The sequence below is a fragment of the Amblyomma americanum genome, chromosome 11 (assembly GCF_052857255.1).
Source record: "Amblyomma americanum isolate KBUSLIRL-KWMA chromosome 11, ASM5285725v1, whole genome shotgun sequence".
NCBI classification, from domain to species: Eukaryota; Metazoa; Arthropoda; class Arachnida; order Ixodida; family Ixodidae; genus Amblyomma; species Amblyomma americanum.
The window spans coordinates 80,410,908-80,431,150 of NC_135507.1; the positions used below are offsets into that span (position 1 = coordinate 80,410,908).

General features: G+C 47.1%; 1 protein-coding gene across 1 annotated transcript in view; it reads right to left on the reverse strand.

Annotated features, from left to right (window-relative positions):
* LOC144109752 (serine/threonine-protein kinase PLK1-like) overlaps nucleotides 1-20,243 on the reverse strand; it is a 35,683-nt gene that overhangs the window by 375 nt on the left and 15,065 nt on the right. The window contains exons 7-8 of the mRNA XM_077642547.1: nucleotides 2,026-2,133; nucleotides 686-802 (exon numbers count right to left, since the gene is read on the reverse strand). Of these exons, the coding sequence (XP_077498673.1) occupies nucleotides 686-802; nucleotides 2,026-2,133 (225 nt within the window). The remainder of the gene's footprint in view (nucleotides 1-685; nucleotides 803-2,025; nucleotides 2,134-20,243) is intronic.

A 20,243-nucleotide genomic window follows, 5' to 3' on the forward strand; every position in this document is an offset into this window, starting at 1 on the left:
CTTAAGAACATGACAACGAAAATCGTATTCCTTCAGGTTTTAGACCGGGACATGAAGACTCTAGCACACTTGTTCAAATCCCCCCAGTCTAGAGAAAGCTTGATTGAAGTAATTGCTTTTCTTTGTACAAAATACAGTGCCCACACCGCAATAATAAATGTCAGTTTTCGAAACAACGTAGGCAGCTTTCATTTCTTGGCTGCGTCCTAAATTATGATTCAAGAGCACAATGTGGCCTTTGTCGCAAAAATTACCGGAACAAATAAACAACCAAATACATATTCCAGCCACCTAATTTCAGTAGTAGAAGCAGTTTGGAGCACTGAAAACCTTAAATATCCTCTCATCGGGCCTTCAAAACTAAATAAGCGAAATGCCGTCAGTTGCATAAGAGAGAAAACGCCTCTTACGCAAAAGTCTCCGCGGCGGTCACATTTCGATGGAGGCGCGAATGCAAGAGGCTCGTCTATTGTGCGAAGTCAGTGAACGTTAAAGAACCCATGGTGGCCTAAATTATTCAAAAATTATTCCACTACAGCGTCCCTCGCAGCCTCAGTTGTTTTGGGACGTTAAGCACCATTAAAAGAAATGAAAACGAACATTGAAGACATTATCCACATTTTCTAATCAACGCAAGGAAAATAAGAGGAAATATATACCACCGAAAGAAGGAATGTTAACACACCTGTCTTGTGCACAGCTCCAATATGATGTATACGTTCTTGGCATCCTCAAAGTGGCCGTGGAAGCGAACGACGTGCTTGTGGCACAGGGTTCGGTGGATGTTGATTTCCTGTTCAAGCTGTAGACAACAAATTAATTGTTAATCTCGCAAAAGGTTGTACGAAACGTAAAGAAAAGAAGGTAAAGTGGCAGACTAAGATGCTGGTACTTATGATTAATAAAGGCGTACACTGAAATGACAAAAGCTATGCTCATGGCAAAGGCAATCGGTCACTAGAGATCAAACTTGACATATGTGCCTGTGTTCCTATTTGCGTTGTAACAACCGGGTGTAAATTTTGTCCCCTGCTTGTGACCCTTTTTCGCTGACAAAGAGTTGCAGTGAAATTTATGGTAGCATTTAAAGGACAAGGAGAGATTGAACTTTGCCTGTCTCGATACGTTACCGTCTGAGCCATATTCTATAAGTATTCACAATCCATTTCCAATCTAGAGAACTTCGCACTTGTTCTGTTAAGCTGGCGCGTCTTTCAAGCGTCTCCGGGAATCGACGTCACCGTTGGCTCACATGGGCCTGGACCGCAGCGTATCACATCCAATGGTTCGGTAGCTTTCCACTGAAGCCTGAAAGCCGCACTTGCATGACTGAAAAACTGTGACCAATTGGAGCGGACTAAGTGGATTCGAAATCGAACGTGGATAACGTATCAGAATAGAAAATGGCCACAGGGCCCAAATATACGAAACGCTTGGAACCGGCTGGCTCTGACGTCTCGTCATTTTATCGTAAGCTTGGACAGGGGAACACTGGGGGAGGACGACGGGGAGAAAATAGCCAATCCGCGATCATACATGTTTTCTTTGGCATTCGGTAGAGGGCGCCACTCATTTTGAACTTTCGCGCGAATCCTATGCCGCAGCAATTCCTTCGTTACTTTCGTTTTCATATCATCCGGTGCATCTGCCCGCCTTGCTGCAGCGGCTTCGCCAGACGAACTGGCCGGGGTTCAATGTGGCTTGAAGCTTGTTAAACGAGCGAAAGCTCTTTTAAGCATGCTCTCCTGTGTCTCAAATCAAATGTCAGGATGAGGTACCCAGTGGGCATATGATCACGTGGTCATACTACCATAGCTTGGAACATACTACCGCGCAATTAAGTTCGGTGTGACCTCTTGAGGCATTGAAGGTAATCGCCTCATTCATATCAAAACCGCAAGTCGTACCCCGAGGAGATCACTCGCTCTAAAATAAAAAAAAAACATTTTTTCTCCTCAGTGTCCAATTAGGAATATTCCTTCAAATAAACTGAAAAGAACGAAGTCCAGCGATGTAGGAACTCACATATTGCCGGTTGACGTCCGATTGAAGATGACTCTTGGAAACGATTTTGCCTGCGTACACCAAGTTCGCCTTTTTGCCCACAAACTCGTAGCAGCGCGCATTTCCTCCCTGAAAAAGTAATGCCAGCCATGTTTCATGGACATCCAAGTGAGGGACGAATGCTGTCGCACTGTGTGACTGAAACACTCAGGCAGTGGATTCTTTCACTCGAGGGAGAAATCGGCTTATTGCCTAAGTGCTAAAAATAGAGCACAGCATGAAATTCAAGACATCTGGGACGAATACAAGCATGTATGTTCCAAAGGTATGATTCAGTTCACAAAGCACAGCAGACAGGAATATGGAGGCAGTCCTTAGAAATTCGCAGGAAAAGTGAGAGAATTTAGTGCTTTAGAGTAATTATCCAGCAGTCGTTCGCAATAGGCTTTATGAGGTATTAAGATGCCTTTTATTGGCACAGTAAGGCATCTTTAGTAGGGGACGTCAGTAAACGGGATAATCGCATTAACTAATAAACTAAGTAATATGACTTTCAAATGAGAACTTTTCACAAAAACACCTTATCAGTAACCGAATTCCCCCGGTTTTGCACAATCGTAGTCGTCCGGTCGACATGACGTGCTACCCTGCGTCCGCCCCCCGAACGAGAAACTCGCCACGCTGGCTCTTTAGTTATAGCTCCCTGCTCCTGAGTCGGGGTACGCGGGTTCGAGTCCGCCTGCGGCAGCCGCGTTTCAATCGATGCGAAACGCAAACGTGTGCTGATCGACGTCGGTGCCTGTTAAAGATCCCCACGTGGATGAAATCATTATTTTGGTGGTGAAAATTTCCGGAGCACTCGCATATGGCACCTCTATCTTTTCCTTCCTTCACTCCTGCCTTCCATCATTGCGCCTTTGAGGTGTCCACCGAGATGCCAGGGCAATCTTCCTCGTTTGGGACAACCGATCTTCCCAATCGAGGAGGGGGGAAGGCCGAGTCGAGAGTAAAGGCGCCTGCGTGCGCACACAACAGCCCTTAAGAGGCGGCTCTCCACTCCACTGTTTTGTAGTGTTCCTGTATAGGCGATTTAGAGACACTAAACTGAAGTACAACTCGTGGAAGAAGAAGCGTATTTCCCTCACGAGAGTTCCTCCAGCGGCGAACACAACACCACTTCGCCCTCTTCCCCGCAACATGTACACCCCAGGCAGGATTATATATAGGTTGGCCACTTGTGCAGAACGACTTTCGGCCTTCGCCTGAAGGAACTGTTCACCCTCTGTTGAGAATCCTTGACCCCTTTGCGTTTAAGAATAGCAAGATTCAGAATAAGGCGAATCTATCCTCTAACCAATACGGGCCCCAAATGGTCGAAATTATTCCGGTGCTGTACACTAAAGCACATCTATCTTCTTTTACTCCCTTGCCTCGCGGCGGTGTTCAGGTGAACCGGTCTCTTAGTAGAAAACGCTGCTTTGCATAAAGATGCCTTTTCCAACTGTTTTATGATTGTTTGATTTAAGAGACGCACTAACGAATTCCGTTGATTAAAGCCGCCCGTAGTCAGGACTCCCACCGAGAAAGCCACCGTATTCTGACCACTACTAGAGCCGTCTTCGCCAAAAGGAATCAAACAACGAGATCTGATTCTCAGCTGTAAAGTGGAGACATTACGGTACCGCCCAAGTCTAAAACGTCTTGAAAGGTAAGCCTAAGGGCTGCACGACAGGCGTGTTTGACCTCACGCAGTACACGATTTTTAAAAATATGCTTATTGAGCTAGAAGACCGCTTTTACAGGCATAACACTGTAAGCGCTCTGAAAACTAAACATTTTTTTCAGATCTGCCTGTCTGGTGGGGTTTGAAAAATTATAATAAACTGCACATCTCCAAAAAAATTTTAATTTTAACCCAACGTTTCGGGGCCGACTCGGCTCCTTCATCACAGGTGGCTGAGGGCAGTAGCTAGCGTCTTTAACAGGGTTCACCAGTGGCAGTGTCCTTGGGAAATACATGGGAAATTTCAGAAGCTCTAGCGTATCTTAAAATGGCTCGATTTTCATGAGGTGTGTGGCAGCGTTTTGTTCTTTAGTGGATAGAGGAACTGTTGCGGACAGATATTATTTTTTAAGTTTAATTTTTTTTACAAATCAGAGGTAAATATTAATAAATGTTGCACCTGTAGATGTGTCGTTCTTTCATGTCATCTTGATAAAAAACTAAACCAGATGTCACAATTTCGTTCGCAACATTTCCTGCCTTTTTCTTTCTTGATTGTCAAGCCGAATTTTCAACCATACCGGCAGTAGTGTTTGCGTTTTACAGGCTTTTTAATTGTGTATGTATTTTCTGCGCATGCTTGAAATTCTCGCCAAATTTAACAATGAACGTGGCTCCATCTGGAGTTAGAATATTTTGTCGCTACTACACTCTACCACTAACCCTTTGGTTGTCTGTGTTCATGCGCGCAGGTTTATACTCTGAACTTGGACGCACTTGAGCTCTTTCTTTTCATTTTCTTGTTTGGGCTGCATTCGGAAAGGATTTGTGTTTTTCTTTTTCGCTAGAGCTTGTACGGAAACGCAGTGGGATTAAAGGCCACACCCAAAAGCGCCCCCTTATCTTCTCCCAGCAGCCACACAATAAGGCATTGTTAGTGCCAAAACACAGGAAGGGGCTCCCTATTCAGGACAGTGTGGGAGAACAGCATTGTTACTCTCCCAGGGCAGGGGCACAGTAACCCAGGGGGCGATATAAGTCACGATTGCTGCTGCAAATATTCCTCATAGGAGGCCATAGAGCCTATAGCGGTGCTTACATGAACCCAACCCGGCCTGGTTGTTTGGTTATCGGGCCGAAAACCGGAACTGGGTTCATGTGAATAATAATAATAATAACAACAATAATAATAATAATAATAATAATAATAATATATGTGAACGCGCGCCGATTCGAGAGTGGACGCGTACAGTCCAGACAACTCCGCCAGAAGGGGCACGTTGACTCAACTCGACCCTTACCCGATGTGATTGTAAACGCAGTCGAGTCGAAAAGTAGGGTTAGTGGGGGGAAGGGGGGATGATAAATGCGAGCTTGCTTTTCATGTGTCCCGTCGCGCCCCCGATACCACGATGGCGTCCCTCAATCTTGGAGGCTGCTACTGCTTACTCGAAGCTTGGTGTCGCTACAGTTGAACCGGTCTCGAATCACTAAAACCGAATGCATTAAACTCGCACTAGTTGAGGCGGATTGACCATGCTGAACCCGACCCCAGAATCGACCCGACGCTCTCGTGTTCATGTAAATAGGGCTAATGGCGCAAACTGTCATGACGTAGCCATTAACCTCCTTTCACAGAGGCGCTTGCCAATCACCCGAGATTTCAGGCTATATTCGCGGGCAACTATCTATGGCAGTGCAACAGCCCCCATCAAACGCAGAAAGGACCGCCTCCTTCGTTTTCCTGCTCAGCCTCTGCTGCACTGCAACTGCGACGTCATGAGAACCGGTCAAAGCCAACGTTGGCCTCTGGCTCCAAGCTAGTGAAACCAGAATGTCTTGGATCGGCATCGAAACATCGGTTTTCTAATGAATCTTTAGTCGAGTGTCGGCCTTTTCTCTTCTCCTCCCGACCATGCATATCTCATCCCAAAGGTTCACGTTAACAGATCAGGTACTGTCGACTGTAAGCGTCGGTACACCTTGTCTGCAGAAAGGAGCTCACGGGTTTCCGAGCCCCCTACTCAGAATAGCCATCCCCGTAGTGTAAATAACGGGATGTCAACCGTTCATCATCCAGTTTTGCTTCTGACCCGGTTTCGCATGTGTCAAGCTTTCCCCAACGATCTTTCTTCTCCCAATTAGAGACGCCTCGATATGCGCCACATTTAGTCGCACCTCATGCATTGCGCTTCAAAAGTCGCAGATTTCATTCATGAAAACGCTCGGAAGGAGCGCCATATAAATTCATATATAAAATATATAATACATAAAATTATAAAATATAATAAAAGAAAGAAAAGCAGGGCGCATAATGAGACTTTCCCAGAAACCATAGTAGGTATGGAATTTTCGATTTCAAACCCGTGACGTCATGAGAAATCAAGTGTGCTGCCGTTTTCATGTACAGAAATAGCACACGCGTTTGGCGTGTTCGGCGCCCATGTTTTCTTCTATTAAATTGCTATTTTTATTATTTTTAAAAATAAGCCACTAATAGCAACTTTGTCCAGAGCAGTTGGAAGTCGCTTGTGCAATGTCGAAATTTGCGTTCAAAGTCACGAAGAATAGCAACACGACGATCGCAGTGGCTTTGAAAATCACACATCTCACCCTTTTACCAAACTTTAATTTTTTCCGCTCTGAAATTATAAGCAGTGAAGGAGAGACATTGAAACGAAGTACTTAAGCAGTAATTTATTTACTGAAGTGAGTATCGTACATAAAGAAACTGAATTAGGAGACGCCGATGGCAACAAACGTGCTCGTTGGTCATCGCAGAGGGACCCTCAAAATAACGCGCTGAAATCAACTACAACAGTCCAGGATAATGTCGAAATAGTTTCGCCTGGCTTGAATCCTTCCAGATAACGATGATAACGGTGTTGAACTCGAGCAAACGAATAGTACAACAGTTTCGCGGCATTACTTTCTCAAAAAAGCATCGGCCGGATGCTTAAACGAAAATTCGTCGTCGAATCAGCGTCTACACTCGTACACGGTCACCAGGCTTGCATAGCGTGTGGCGACGGAGAAATACGCTGTATACGGAATAGCCGGCCGAAGTGGAGGTGTTCCCAAGTTGTGTCAAAAGATGACGCACACTTATCTGTTCTGGCTAGGCGAAACCAACGTCCATTTTCAGACCACCACCCCTTCAGAGGGGTTATTTAGTTGCGCTTCTGTCTACCAGCGTTGCCAGGATATATACAGAAATAGGACAAATTGCCGGGCTAGTTGCTAATGATCCATTCTTGTTGACAGCGCGTTAAAGCACAGGGACCGAAGAAACACAGAGGACGACGTCACAGCGCCTGTGACGTCGTCCTCTGTGTTTCTTCTGTCCCTGTGCTTTAACGCGCTGTCAACAAGAAAGAACATATACAGAAAGTTGTCGGCCCAACTTTTTGTTCGCGGAAAAACTAACACTTTCGTGTCGCGGTAGAATTTACACACTTGGAGAGGAAGTAAAAGTTCCCTCTGTTTTGGGGTACTTAAGCGCTGCCATCTATCGACAGAAAAAGGTCAAATCTAATTTGCCTCGTAGCTGGTGAGCCCTGTTAAGCGAAAGGCCTGGGAGAAGGGGAGGGGGGGCTAAGGCCGTTAGTCAAGTCGCACAGGTTTGCTTTTGTGTGGTCGATGTGTTTCGGTGTTGACCACCCCGAACAACATTAATCGCACAAAAGGAATCCTGCCCCCAGTACATGCGCAGGGACTTCCCTCTTCAACGAAAAAAAGTCGCCATTGACAGCCTCCCCACAGTGCGACGTGACTAACAGCCTTAAGGCCCCCCCCCCCCCCCCCCCTCGCCTTTCTCATCAAAGATTTCGTTCCTTTGACTTCTTCTTCCCCTCAATACCTAAAGACGCTAGTTACTGTCCTCCGTAACCCCTGATGAAGGAGCCGTGTCGGCGTCGAAACGTTGGGTGAAAATTAATTTGTTTTTTGTTGTAGATGTGCAGTTTATTATAAGTAAGCAGTCTACAACGCTCGAATACTGCAAAGAAGTCCTAACCAGCAGTCTGGTTAACTAATATTGAATGGTTAACTTTTTATTTAATATCGCAAAGCTCTGATGTCATCGAGAGGAGTGTAGCCCTCCATAACTAGTGCCTGTATCAGTTCTTAAAATTCCTCAAAAGCCGTTACTGTCAGCGCTGTGGCCGAAAAATTTAGGCTATTTCAATGAGTTACGAGCAGTGGAGAGGTTGCTTTTCCTGCAATCTTCTCGAAAACATACGTGTTTGGGCAGGATGTAACAAGAACCTGTTCGGCCAGAGCGCAGGAGGTCACCGCGTTATCGAAATTCCAAAACTCATATAGATAATGGTAAGGGTGGGCTACATGCCTCTCAATAAATAAAGAACCTAACAGCAGCACTTAAAACGTACATACTATTGAGTTTCGGTCAACCAGCCTTCTAGTTCAAGCCACTTAGATCTATTCTGGAGTACTACACCGCACACAATGTTATAACGAAAAAAGCGCCTTTGTAACACAAAACGCCTGCCTTAAAAATTGAATGAAGTATTAAGTGAAACACAATCTATATAGAGCTTATGGGGCGCCATTCTTGCCGCTCTACACTGCTGACTTCATTGGCATGGTTACGTTTGCCAAAAGCTCTACATTAACCACTCGCACAGCATATGAGCACTCAAAGCTAATTTGCGTTCTACCGGACGCACAAAGCGACAGCAGCAATTAATATTCTATCTTCTTTCACGGGGTGTTGTTATAATCAGGCTATATATACTAAAATCATACCGGAACGTTCTGCGGTGTAGAAGGTACCGTGCCCGCTGTCATAAGGCGACATACCTAGCCGAGGAACTTGCCGAGGGTGTATTCCGTCTGGGAATTTGTGTCGATGACGACGCCGGGGAATTCGTCGCTGGTCTGCGCAGAAACCATCACGAAGAAGAGAGAACGCGACATCGACTCCACGCTTTCCACAGCTGCAATGCACACTTCAACACAGGCACCAGCGACTGAGCTCGACACTGGCGTTTCTGGCCGCTGCGGGACGGTTTTGGAGAGGTAGCACCACGTGCACGAAAATAAGCCACGCTATTGTTTGGAGCCACTCGACACCGAGATGCAGGCAGTGGCTGCACTTAGTCGGGTGTGACCCTCCTATTGTAGGCGCCCTATTGTAGTCTATTGTAGGCGCTCTAGAAATCCCTGCCCTTAACTGGCTTCGGGAATAGTCCTTCCGGAACCCTCAGGTCACCCAACATGCTCGGCATTTCCTTGGAATATAGCTTTTTTCGGTTATCTTACCACACCTTCACTAGAACCTGTTCCAGCAGCAAAGGCTGACTTGTCACTTGGTTGGTGATAAGCTAGAATGGGCACTGTGAACAGCCCGTACTATCTCCGCCAGTGTCAGGTTTCCTCCTAGTCATGAATTACGCTTTCCTGCTGTGGAGTTACAACAGAAAATCGCGTGCCCGAATATCAGTTCATCGTTTTCCAGGCAGGGGTAGGCGTTTGCAGATGACGAAATTCATTCATTATTTATTTCGCTTGAGTAAGTTTGTTCATAGGTTACGTTCTTCCGTCATATGTGCTTCGTCCTATGTCTTATTACGCAAGGACGTAGTTTTCAAAGTTAGTATGACCCCGTGTTTTCGTGCGGTATCTGAGCCTTTACATATTCTAGAAATTTCTCTATTAGAAACAATCACGTAGTGCTAGACTGTGAAGCAAAGCAGGTTAATGCTGAGACTGCTAAATATTCGTTTTCAGCTGTTGAGTGGTCAACTTTACAGGGCAGACGGTACAAAATCCACACTAGAGTGCTGTGTGTATTCCCTGGAAAGGTATACCTGGAATACCTGGAGACCGGGGACAACCGAATACTCAGGGAAAGCGTTTCAACTGCCTACATTGTAAACGAAGATGGCGGACATGCCAGTGCAGGACATGTGCACGGGATGGGCAATGGCTTTGGTAGCTTGGGCAAGTTGGAGAAAATAGGTTAGAAAACAGGAATCACTAGGAGCTGTGAAAAAGTGACTCATAGGGCAGGGAGTGGTAGCAAGGAGATTAACAGTAAAACGCCAACAAATAGGGTCAGTGTCAGAGCCAATAGTCTGGGAAGGAACAAAGCCACAAAGGCGGTGGTAACAGCAAGAAGGGGGACGAAAGTAAGTGAGCGGGAGGGAGTACACACGTGCTAATCGCCGGTAATTCCAACTTGAGCCACAGCGCCCGAACTATACTGTAGCGCTTAGGGGAGGGAGGGGGGGGGGTAGGCGAGTGGCAGCGAGAATATTCCTTGAGAGGACAATAAACCAGAGACGAAAATCCGCCATTTTGCTACGATTTCGGCTTGAAGCAATGAGAGAAAACTCGTCTGGAACCCAGAAAACTGGTTCAATGCAAACGCATGGAAGCAACGCAGGCGATACCCGGTTCCACAAGATCCCTACTCCACCTTCCAAGTGCTACCTGCCTGCTTGACAGCTGTTGTCATCTGTCGTTTGCGCATGCGCTGTAGAATGTGGTGGGTTGATTTCAAGCAATGGAGACGCGGGCATGAGCATACCGCATATTAGCCGTGTGAAAGAGTATGTTGCAAGGCGTCAGCTGGTATAAAGGCGCATTCACACGACGCACGGTCGGTCCGCGGCCCGCGCATCACGTGTTCCCACCTCACTACAACTGAGCTGCCGTCCGATGTTGCCAAGCGGACACGGTGGAACAAAAAAAACAGACAACGCACTTGGCGAGCGGAAGTTGCTGCAACGCTGGTAAGCTGGAAAGAGAAGACCAGCTTCAGTCTGCTGCCTACTGACCCCGTCTCTCCAATGTATACCTTTCCATCTCTCTGCACATCTGTACCCAATAATGAATGAGCTACAGTAGCATGCAACTCAAGAATGAATCAGCAATTGCCCCCTCAGAGGAGGCCCTGTTGTTGATGACATATTCCGATTCCCGCCCTTGACTCATTCTCTCCCTCTCTCCATTGACCAGTCACAATAGACCGGCTAATGTTAAAACGGAGGGGGTAGAAAAAGAATGGGCAATAACTAGGACTTAATCGGATTAATCGCGGCGTCATTGAAATCGGTCACAATGATCCTTTTGTTTTGCTTTAGGGGGGGTTTGACGTCCCAAAACGACTCAGGCCGTGAGGAACGCCGTATTGAAGGGCTGGGGTCGTTTAAAGTGCAATGACTTCGCACAGCACACGGGCCTATAGAAATTCGCCTCCGTCGAAGTTTGACCGTGGGAGAGACATTTACTGCAGCCGAAGCTATTCTAGCAACTATACTAGCAACCCTATCGAAACGTTGGCAAAACTGGGCTGGTGGCCAGACCTAAAGCCCGCAGCTTGCCGATCCGCCGCTGAATCCTGCTGGGAAAAACCCACTTCATATTTCTCTCTTCACCGGGCCGCGGGCCGACAGCGTGCCTCACACATCGTAGTGACGCGTTCGAGGGGGCCCTATGGTCGGTCGTGTGAAACGGCCTTAGTGGTAGCGGTACCTTGCAGTTCAATATAGCAGCGGCAGGACTAAATGATGCTCCCAATGGTCTCGCTGCGACGGCGGGGAAGAGGGCTTTCAAATGCCAGAAATAAACAGGAAACTGCATGGAAAAGGGCGTTTTGGCAGAATTTGAGCGAAATGGGATTCATTTTAGTGGAGGGATGGGCGCAGGGATAGGCAGGGGTCGGGTGGGCCGCGCAGTGGCTTTTTTACGTGGTCCGTCGGAACTCCGGGCTTACAAATGCGTATCAGCAAATGCAATATTGGAGGCCGAGGCCAACAACATGGATACTGGGAACATGAGGAAGGAAATATACAAAACAAATTTAGAACATAAGTTTCAAGAATATGCATAAGGGCAGAGAAGGAGGGAAATGGTCAAAAGCATATAAGCATTTAAAGGAAGGTGAAATAGGTTAATGCGTTCCATTTGAGATTCAGGGATCTAGATGACCCACCTTTTATCGCTGGCTACAACTCGGAGGAGTCGAACAGATAAACGGCGCAGTGAAGGGGGTAGGCACTAGTAAGTTGATATATCGCAAAATAAATTGGGAAGGAATAAAATAAAACTGCAAAGAACGTATATGGGTATCGGGAGCAATTTTCGGGTAATGGTCATGGCTTGCAGTGACTTATTCATTGATGGCGGACAATAGGAGGCAAGTAAAAATAAGGATCTTCTAAAATGTCTTAAAGAAGACATAAAACAGTTGATAGACGATACCGAGATGATTCTACCATGAAAGAAGGAATGGAAACATCAAGTGTCTGGACGGGTGCACAAACAGTAACGGGACCTTAATATACTTTAACTCTGTGAGGGAGTTACTGCAAATAGAGAAGCTAAATGTGAAGGAGAAATCACAAGGGATTGTGGAGAGTTCGGGCACTGGGACGCCAGCATCGTCCGGCGGCGAAGGCGGTGATCAAAGACCACTCTCCAGGCTGTAACGCTCAAGCTCAGTAGTGACTGCAATACTCTGGCGTCCTTTGTGGAACGTTGTAACTCTTCACACACACACACGGCTAATGTGCGTTACTGTGGTGGTCCACTAAGTAGTCATCAGAGATGTGGCTTTGGTTGTTTCAGCTCTCAGCCAGGACACGCGGTCTGTCCTGTGGAAAACGTTGGGGAAGAATGTAATAGCTGAGGCCACCTCGAACATTTTAACGGATCCTAGGCAATTACCTGGAGCTTTTGCTTCTCGTCTATTTTGAAGCGTGGCCAGTACATCATGACTTTAGCCCGTGAAATTGTGTTCATAAAAAAGATGCCAAAGGGACCAGAATATATAGCGACCTATGCGTGCACCTCCGTCCTCTTGCCCAGTTTGGATTGCTGGAAGATATAGCAGTGCCCCATTTTAAACGAGGTGGTAGGATGTGCACCATTCTAAGCCTTTTTTGCTTGTTTTTTAAGACGTTGGTCTGAGTGTTCGCCATTTTTTTTCAAAGTACAATCCCAAATCCTGCTGTTCCAAGCTGACGGCTCCCATGCTTTTGAGCCGCTAATCTCCCAATCCCATTTTGCTAACTTGTAGCGCAGATCCATTCACCTGACCATTGTTGTCTCTAAACCCTGGCGCCTCGGGGAGAGTGGCCGCATTCAAATCAAATCATATCTTTATTTTCCATCAGGTGCAAAAGATGATGGGGCTACACAAAAAAAGCTCCCACTTGGCGGTTCGACGAGTCCGCGGCCCCATATAGAAGGCTGCGTCTAGAGAGCACCAGAGAATCCAGAACATACCGCCGCATTCCTGTATAAAGAGTTCAATTCTCTCTATTGATGTACCACGCATTACTTATATGTCAACTTGTCGCCTAGATTTTTTTTTGTATGTTCGCGTTCTAAGACACCTTGATCTGGGTTTAAAGAGTAGAACCTCTTGAGTTATCATAGAACTATTGCTTATTGATCTGGATTTTACGGCTTTATAAAGTTCTACATTCTGCTTTTTGGCATATAACTGATCATGTTTTTCCATCTACGTTGCATCTTGTATATGTACTGCGAAAGTGAAGAACAGAAGGGAAAACTTAAGGGTGTTTGCTAACGTTCCGACAAGAGGACACGACTTCGTCTGGGCAATTCATCATTGACGGGATTTAACTATGGTCATCCCTCCGAGTTGGAAGAACCAGTGAGGAGGAGGAGGGCGTGAAGTGGGAATGGAGTGTAGGGTGGGGCGTGTGAAACTTCTCCAGACATGATGGCTGCCAAAAATGATTATCCGGTTGAGAAAAAAGGCAAGCTCAGCTCAAAGGAATGCTGGGGTGTGGAGCGTAGAGAGATAGCCATAGTGACTTTGAAAGGCTGCGTCTCCAGCTGGGACAGATGGCTTCGTATGAGTGGCTGCGATGATCTGGAAACTCAGATAAGGGGTTAGTCAGCATGGCAGAACAAAATACCGAGAAACATATAATAAAGTTAATAGAGAACACATGAGGGTGAGTTCAGAGAAAGCACGAAAGGAAGGGGGGGGGGGTGAAAAGGAGTGCCGAAGATGTGTTCCGGAGAAGTGGCGGCAAGAGGAGTAGGGCACAAGCTCAAGTTAAATTGAACATAGGGAAAAACAAATTGAATAAACATTTCCATGAATGACGTGCTCAGCAACGCTATAACTCAAAATTCACACCCACATCCTCCCCTTGTCATTTATTCCCGGCAGCCGCAACTCAAGTGCTCCAGGTTTCGATGGCAGATGCTGCGGCTAGCAACATCTTTTCCTTGCATTGTTATGATAATAATAAAAAGTCCCTAACATTTACATGAAACTGAAGTGTATCTGATCCTGTTATTACCATCCCTGTTGCATCCTGCACATGTGGTGCGAAAGAGAACAAAGGAGGGGAAAACTTCAGGGTGCTTGCCAACGTTCCGACAAGAGGACGTGACTTCGTCTGGGCAAAGCCTTCATCATTGACGGGACCATTGACGCGCGTTTGTGAGCGCATCGATCCCTTCATTAATGAGAATATGTATTCAATTTGTTTGCCACCCGCTCGTCAATGAGTTCAATGAGTACACTCAGGGAACTCATGGACCAACGAGTGGCAAACAAAGCTCGAAAACAGTTTATCGAACACTTCCACCGCGGTCATACTGCCAGCTCACCGACAATCGCCCCAAGAAGCTTACTGGGTTTTTGTATAGTTTGGGGCCACAATGGCGCCGTTTCAATAAAGCACAGACTAATGTCAAACAACTCCTGTATTTAACTAACATACGACCAATTGTTGAATATTAATGTCCTGTATGGGCCCCCCAGTTTACTCACTTAAGTGACGTGCTATAGCGGGTGCAGAATAAGGCTGCGTGATTTCTGTCCAATAATTAAAGCTTCTCAGCTAATTAAAGCTTCTCAGCGGTGGCCAAGTGGTTGAGCATCCGCCTCGTATGCGGGCGGTGCGGGGTTCGATCCCCAGTGCCGCCGGGTACCCACCGGTGATACAATGGGTACAAGCTTTCCCCTGGTCTGGTGCTCGGCTTATTTAGGGTGAAATGCTTGGGAAATGGGTCTCTGACCCCACCGTGAGAAAAAGAAAAAATACCTTGTGACATGGCGCTCTTTGGCCATAGCTGCCCTTGCACCATAAAAATCCATAATCATCAACACCTTGGTTGGCGATCTTTAGCTAACCGTAGGAAATATTTGAGGTTGCAAATCATGCATCGCATCTATATTGCAAAGCTGAGCATTGACAATGACCGGTACGTGCTTCGACCTCACTTTTTTTTTCAAGACGACTTGATCATCAGTGGAAGATCCCAGTGATTAAATGTAGCACCGATATTTACAAAACCCCGCTTTTTCCACGGACGATCAATGCGTGGAACAGGCTGGCAGCCGGCGTCACTGAGTGCTGCACGGAAGATCAATTCCGTGCATCCTTTTCTGATGTGTGACTGGCGCGCAGTTCTCTTGCGCGCGTCTTTGACTTCATTAGTGTCATTGCATTTGTGGAGCTTGGTTGTCCTCCTTGAGCGCATGCATTTCATTATTCATTATTAGCTGTGTCATCGTATTTTTGTTATCCTGTGGTACTTTCGGGTAAACTAGTAGAAGTCATTGTTTCCCACCCTACAAAAATGCCTTCGGGCGCTGTAGGTCCCTGAAATAAATAAAATAAATAAAACCCCAGATATACAACACTCAAATTAATCGGGCGTCAGCAAGGGGTACCTCAAAAGATGTCCCCACCATAAATAAGGATTTGGTCTTCTCCACATTTGCTGAGCACACCGACGTAAAGACTTGAAGTTCCCGTAACTAGCGCTGTTAAGTCCACCACTGAGGCAGTGTTGGAGGTCTAATTTCTGCTTTTGTTTTTCGGTATTTCGTTCCACCATGTTTACTAATCCCTTATCTGAGTTTTTCAGGTCAACGCAGCCAGTCATACCTAATGTCCTTATAAAAGTTTATCTAGGGGCTTTAGTCATTCCAAGCGACCTGCCTCATCTGGACGCACAGCCTTTCATGGCCACGCTCGCTATCTTCTCCAAGCTCCTCACTCCCGGATTCCTTTCTGCGGAGCTGGTATTTTATTTTAATTGTGTTGGAAATGTCGTTCGGTTTAAGACACTCTCTTGGCCTGGCAAGACGTAATTTAAAACGTTGTTACACCCCCATGTAAGGATAGGACTTCTGTCCTGCTGAAATATGAAGCACCGATTACGGAACGGACCAACCAGAACAAAAAGGAGAAGGTCGCTTTGAGCCCTAACCACAGGAACAAGCTTGTGCACTGTAGATCGAATATAATCTATCAGATTCCGCTGACCTGCGGTAAAGTGTATGTCGGGCAAACGTGCCGTTGTATCTACTTTATATTACTCTATCCATCACATTCCTTAGCTGATTCACGGGGCCAGCATCTGCATAAGCGTTGGAAGACCTGCAAGCATGATGACAAAAAATGCACTCCCCTTTTCGGCAGGACTAAGGTTATCGGACGCTCCAGGGAGAAGAACGCGAAGTTGTAGCCTTGGAAATCGCGAGACAGGGGCGTGACAAATGTGTTAGTGGTGCGTCCATTCACTTGTACCGCTTGGCGTTGGAGTCTCTCAGGTTGACGAGATGATTAAGGTTTTTTCCTCTTTGTGTGTTGGTGCGCATGCGCTTTGTTGTTGAAGCAAGGAGGCCTTCGTGGAATAAACCACTTGTTAGTCTGGGCTCTCGTCCCGTGGGCTTCTTTCATCTTATCCCGTCCTTTTTGCGCAGTTATTTCTTGTTCTTATGATGTTTTTCCAACTATAGCTCCTTATAGCATTCTTATTCAGTAAAAACTTCGCAGGAAACGGAATTCAGCGTACCCTTGATTCTGATCAGTGGCCGGAGCCCTTGGTGCGCAGTGCAACCGCACACGTTAATAGAGCGACGTTCGCTCCATTGAAAAGGCCGCAGCTATAAAGGGCCGCAAGTGGGCTTTTACCGCGTGAGGCGCAATTAGCGTTGCTCGACGGCGAAAAGAATCCCTGGTCCCTAAGCACAACTGTTTGGTCGAAGACCATTTCCCAAGTATTTCACCCAGAAGAGCCGAGCACCAGGCCGGGGGAAGTATTGTGCCCTTTAGGAAACACGACGGTAGAGGGGTCCAACGCAGGACCTCCCGAATGCGAGGCGGACGCTTTAGCCCAATGCCACCGCTTCGCAAACTGCGATTCACACCTGCAAAAATAAATACGACTACGCAATCTGAATATCAATAGCTGAGTTTTCAATTTCCGAAAACCTCTCATTGTGAGAGCCGAGTAAAAGTGTGCGATTTATATTACCTTCACCATACCAATTCATAAATCGAAGTGTTGAAGATGAGACACTGGCTACACATAAATGCACCCAGATGAACTGTTAGCGATGAAAGAGTACAGCAATAACTGGAGCATAAGATTCATTTCACTTGAAAAGAAACACTGGCCATAGTCACTGGCCGCATGAACTTCTCGCCCCGGAGTGACTGTAGATTGAAAAAAATGGTGGTGGATTAGCTCTGGTTAAATCTTTAGTTACGCGATAGCTATATCTGGCCGATTGGAACTCGCTCGGCTGAATTGCAAAGTCAGTCTTTCGCCGCACCGTTTCTCTGGGCGTTCCTTCATCTTCGTCCCACTTGACACGGCGCATGCGCACTGCTGTTGGAGCTCGGTTTCTCCGGCGCGCGGCGACGCCGGCAGCAGCAGCTGCTCCACACCACATGACCAACCACTTGGCTGTTCACGTGACCAGCCACGGCACCGCGCCGTCGGCAGCTGCTCCGTGTCACGTGACCGACCACGTGGCGGTGGCGGCATCGCTACTCTGATGGCTCGTAATGCTACCGTGCTGCAGCTATCGCTACACAAACGGTTGTCGTAATAATCGTTGCAAATTTTCTTGTCCTGCTCTGACCGAGCACCAACCGCATACAGAGTGGCCGCTGTTTGTCACACTTCGTGAAGAAAGTCGGTTCAACCGATAATACGACTGCCTTCCAATCTTCTGCAGTCCAAGCGAGGTGGCTTGTGTCAATGTCGAGGCGGAGTCATTTGTGTTGGGCGGTGAGAAGTAGCCTCCAGCAAGCGACGCTACTATAGGGGAGGTATATTCCTGCTGAGCGAAGCCGTGTCCTAATCGCCCACAAAGACACTGTCTGGATGCCTGCCCATTTCGTCCTCTATATCGGCAGCGGCCGTATGGGGACTGCAGAAGGCGGCGGCTACGATCAGCCGGTCTTCCTCCTCACTGAGGGATCTCGGACTTCAGCTAAGGTCAGCGTCGCCAATCCTCTCTTCTTCTAGGAAGGCATGCACAATGCGGGTTACTGTCCCTATACTGCGCACCCTACCTCGGCAGCAATGCTTCTCCGGGATCTGCCCTCCAGAACTAACGTCACGATTTGCAATCTTATAGCGAAGTTGACGCGCGGCATCTCTTTTTTTCTTCTGGGGAGATCGGTAGAGCGCGAATCTAATTTATAACACCTCTTGTCGTCCGTCAAGAATGTGACGTACGATATCACCGCTTTTATTGACTTGTTCTATCGCTTAGGCAACAACCAATCGACCGCTTATTTCAGGCAGTTATTCCCGCTTCCTTCAAAGCCATCCTTCGGCAGAGTGGCTGGCTGGGGCTGCTCCCGAAAATAACTGCCAAACATGCAGAAAACAACTATCCCCATCTTCACCCTTCGCTTAATAGAGCAAAGCAATATGAAAAACAAAAAAAAGGAAAAGAGAGACGGCGACACAGAAAAAGAAATTCGCTGGAGGCATTAAAATATATTTTAACTGCGGGAAGGTGGAGGCCGTATGAGACTCATTGCACTGATTTGAATTTGAGTGGTGACGTCACGCCGCGCAACCGCAGTGTTGCTGGGTGGCGGATCACACCACCCGCCACAGTGGGCAGTTTGCTCACACATCAGTTGGCAGGTTGTGACACGTGACCAGGTCACGTGACCTAGGATGTTCCGGACGGACACCGCGATGTGACGTGACCGGACGGCCAGCGCGAGCATCAGCCACTAAAGGCTTTCGCATTAATAAAATTTGCTGGGCCGCACAGTCCGCCAAAGCTCCCCGCTCTTAAAACTCAAGAATGCGAACGGACTTTTGTTATCAGCCTCTTCGTCACCTGCAGCGCCACGCCATATGTCATTCAGACACTCCGGGGATCCCTCGTGTGTGCTAATATTTTTTACTCGCGACTGTTCTTGAAGACCGCCGTTACGTTTCTCGCAGCACCTGTGAATGGAAGAATGCCCTGAATCTGTTTGTTGTTTATAGTCGGACGCAACTCAAGAACGCAGCTGCTTTTTCCCATCAAATGACCATTTTCCAGACCGTAGCGTAGTCCGACTGTCATGAACATGCTAGAGCGGCAAAGCAGGGCGAAGTAGATGAAAGGGGATAGTCCCTTTCCTCAATTGTCGGGGATAGACCTGTGTCTCCGTTGTGGCGCCGCTCCCTGCATTGTCACGCTAGCAAGGTGACGACAATCGCCCGACGCCGTTGGCTGGAAGGGGGTCCTTTGACGGGGAAAAACCGCTGTGGACCCCGGTTGTATCCGGCTATAGTCACGACTAACTTCCTTGCCGACGGTCAGAATCTCTGTATTACATAAAATTCCACGATTCTTAGTCCCGTGTCCTCCATAAAGAGTTGCTGAGTTGGCACTTTATACCGCAGGGTGACAAATAGGATGCATTCACCAGGAAATTACTATGACTAAGCTCAGCACCCACCGGTGGCATGTTGTTGTTTTTTCTCGTGCTTTTGTAAATCTCCCAGTGATGAAAAACTACAAATTAAAATAAAAGAAAGTTGTCCCCTGAGCCCTTTGGTCTCGGTGGTGGTTGCCTTCCCTCATATCTGTCATAACGAGCATCATATATCCTCTTTCTGGTGAACTGATTAACCTGTGGTTATTCCCCATTCATCTGCCACCCCCTGGGATTTCAGGCTATAGCAGATCCAAAGGAATCTGTCATGGGAGAGAAAGGGAGAGTGGGTCGAAAGGGAGAATTGGTCGACCCGAATGGTTGGAGGGTCCCCTTTGTGGGGAACTTGCCGCTTCATTCTTGAGTTGTATATGACTATAGTCAGATACAACTCAAGCACATAGCTGTCTCACATCGTCAAAGAACCTGCGTTCGGCCAATGCAGTCAAATATTCTCATGATCTGCCTTGCGTAACAATGCAGGGAACCGTTCGACAATGCAGAGATGGGACTATACCCAACCATGGAAGGAGGGGGCTATCCCCTTTCGTCTGCTACTGCCTGCCTGGAATAGAACACCGGAAAAAAAAAATGAAGCAGAGATTGCAAGGCCAGAAGACAGAAGAGTGTAATTGACTATCTACACAGTGAGCCCATAATTTGCATGATGTCATAGCTGCCTCCATACTATCTGGGTCCAGAAACATGGCGAAAACCAGGTCGTTTGTCTGATCCGCTTACATTTCCAAGTGATCCGGGCGCACAGTGCTGTATCTGGACTCTGCGCCCAGAAACGTTGCACCAGATGT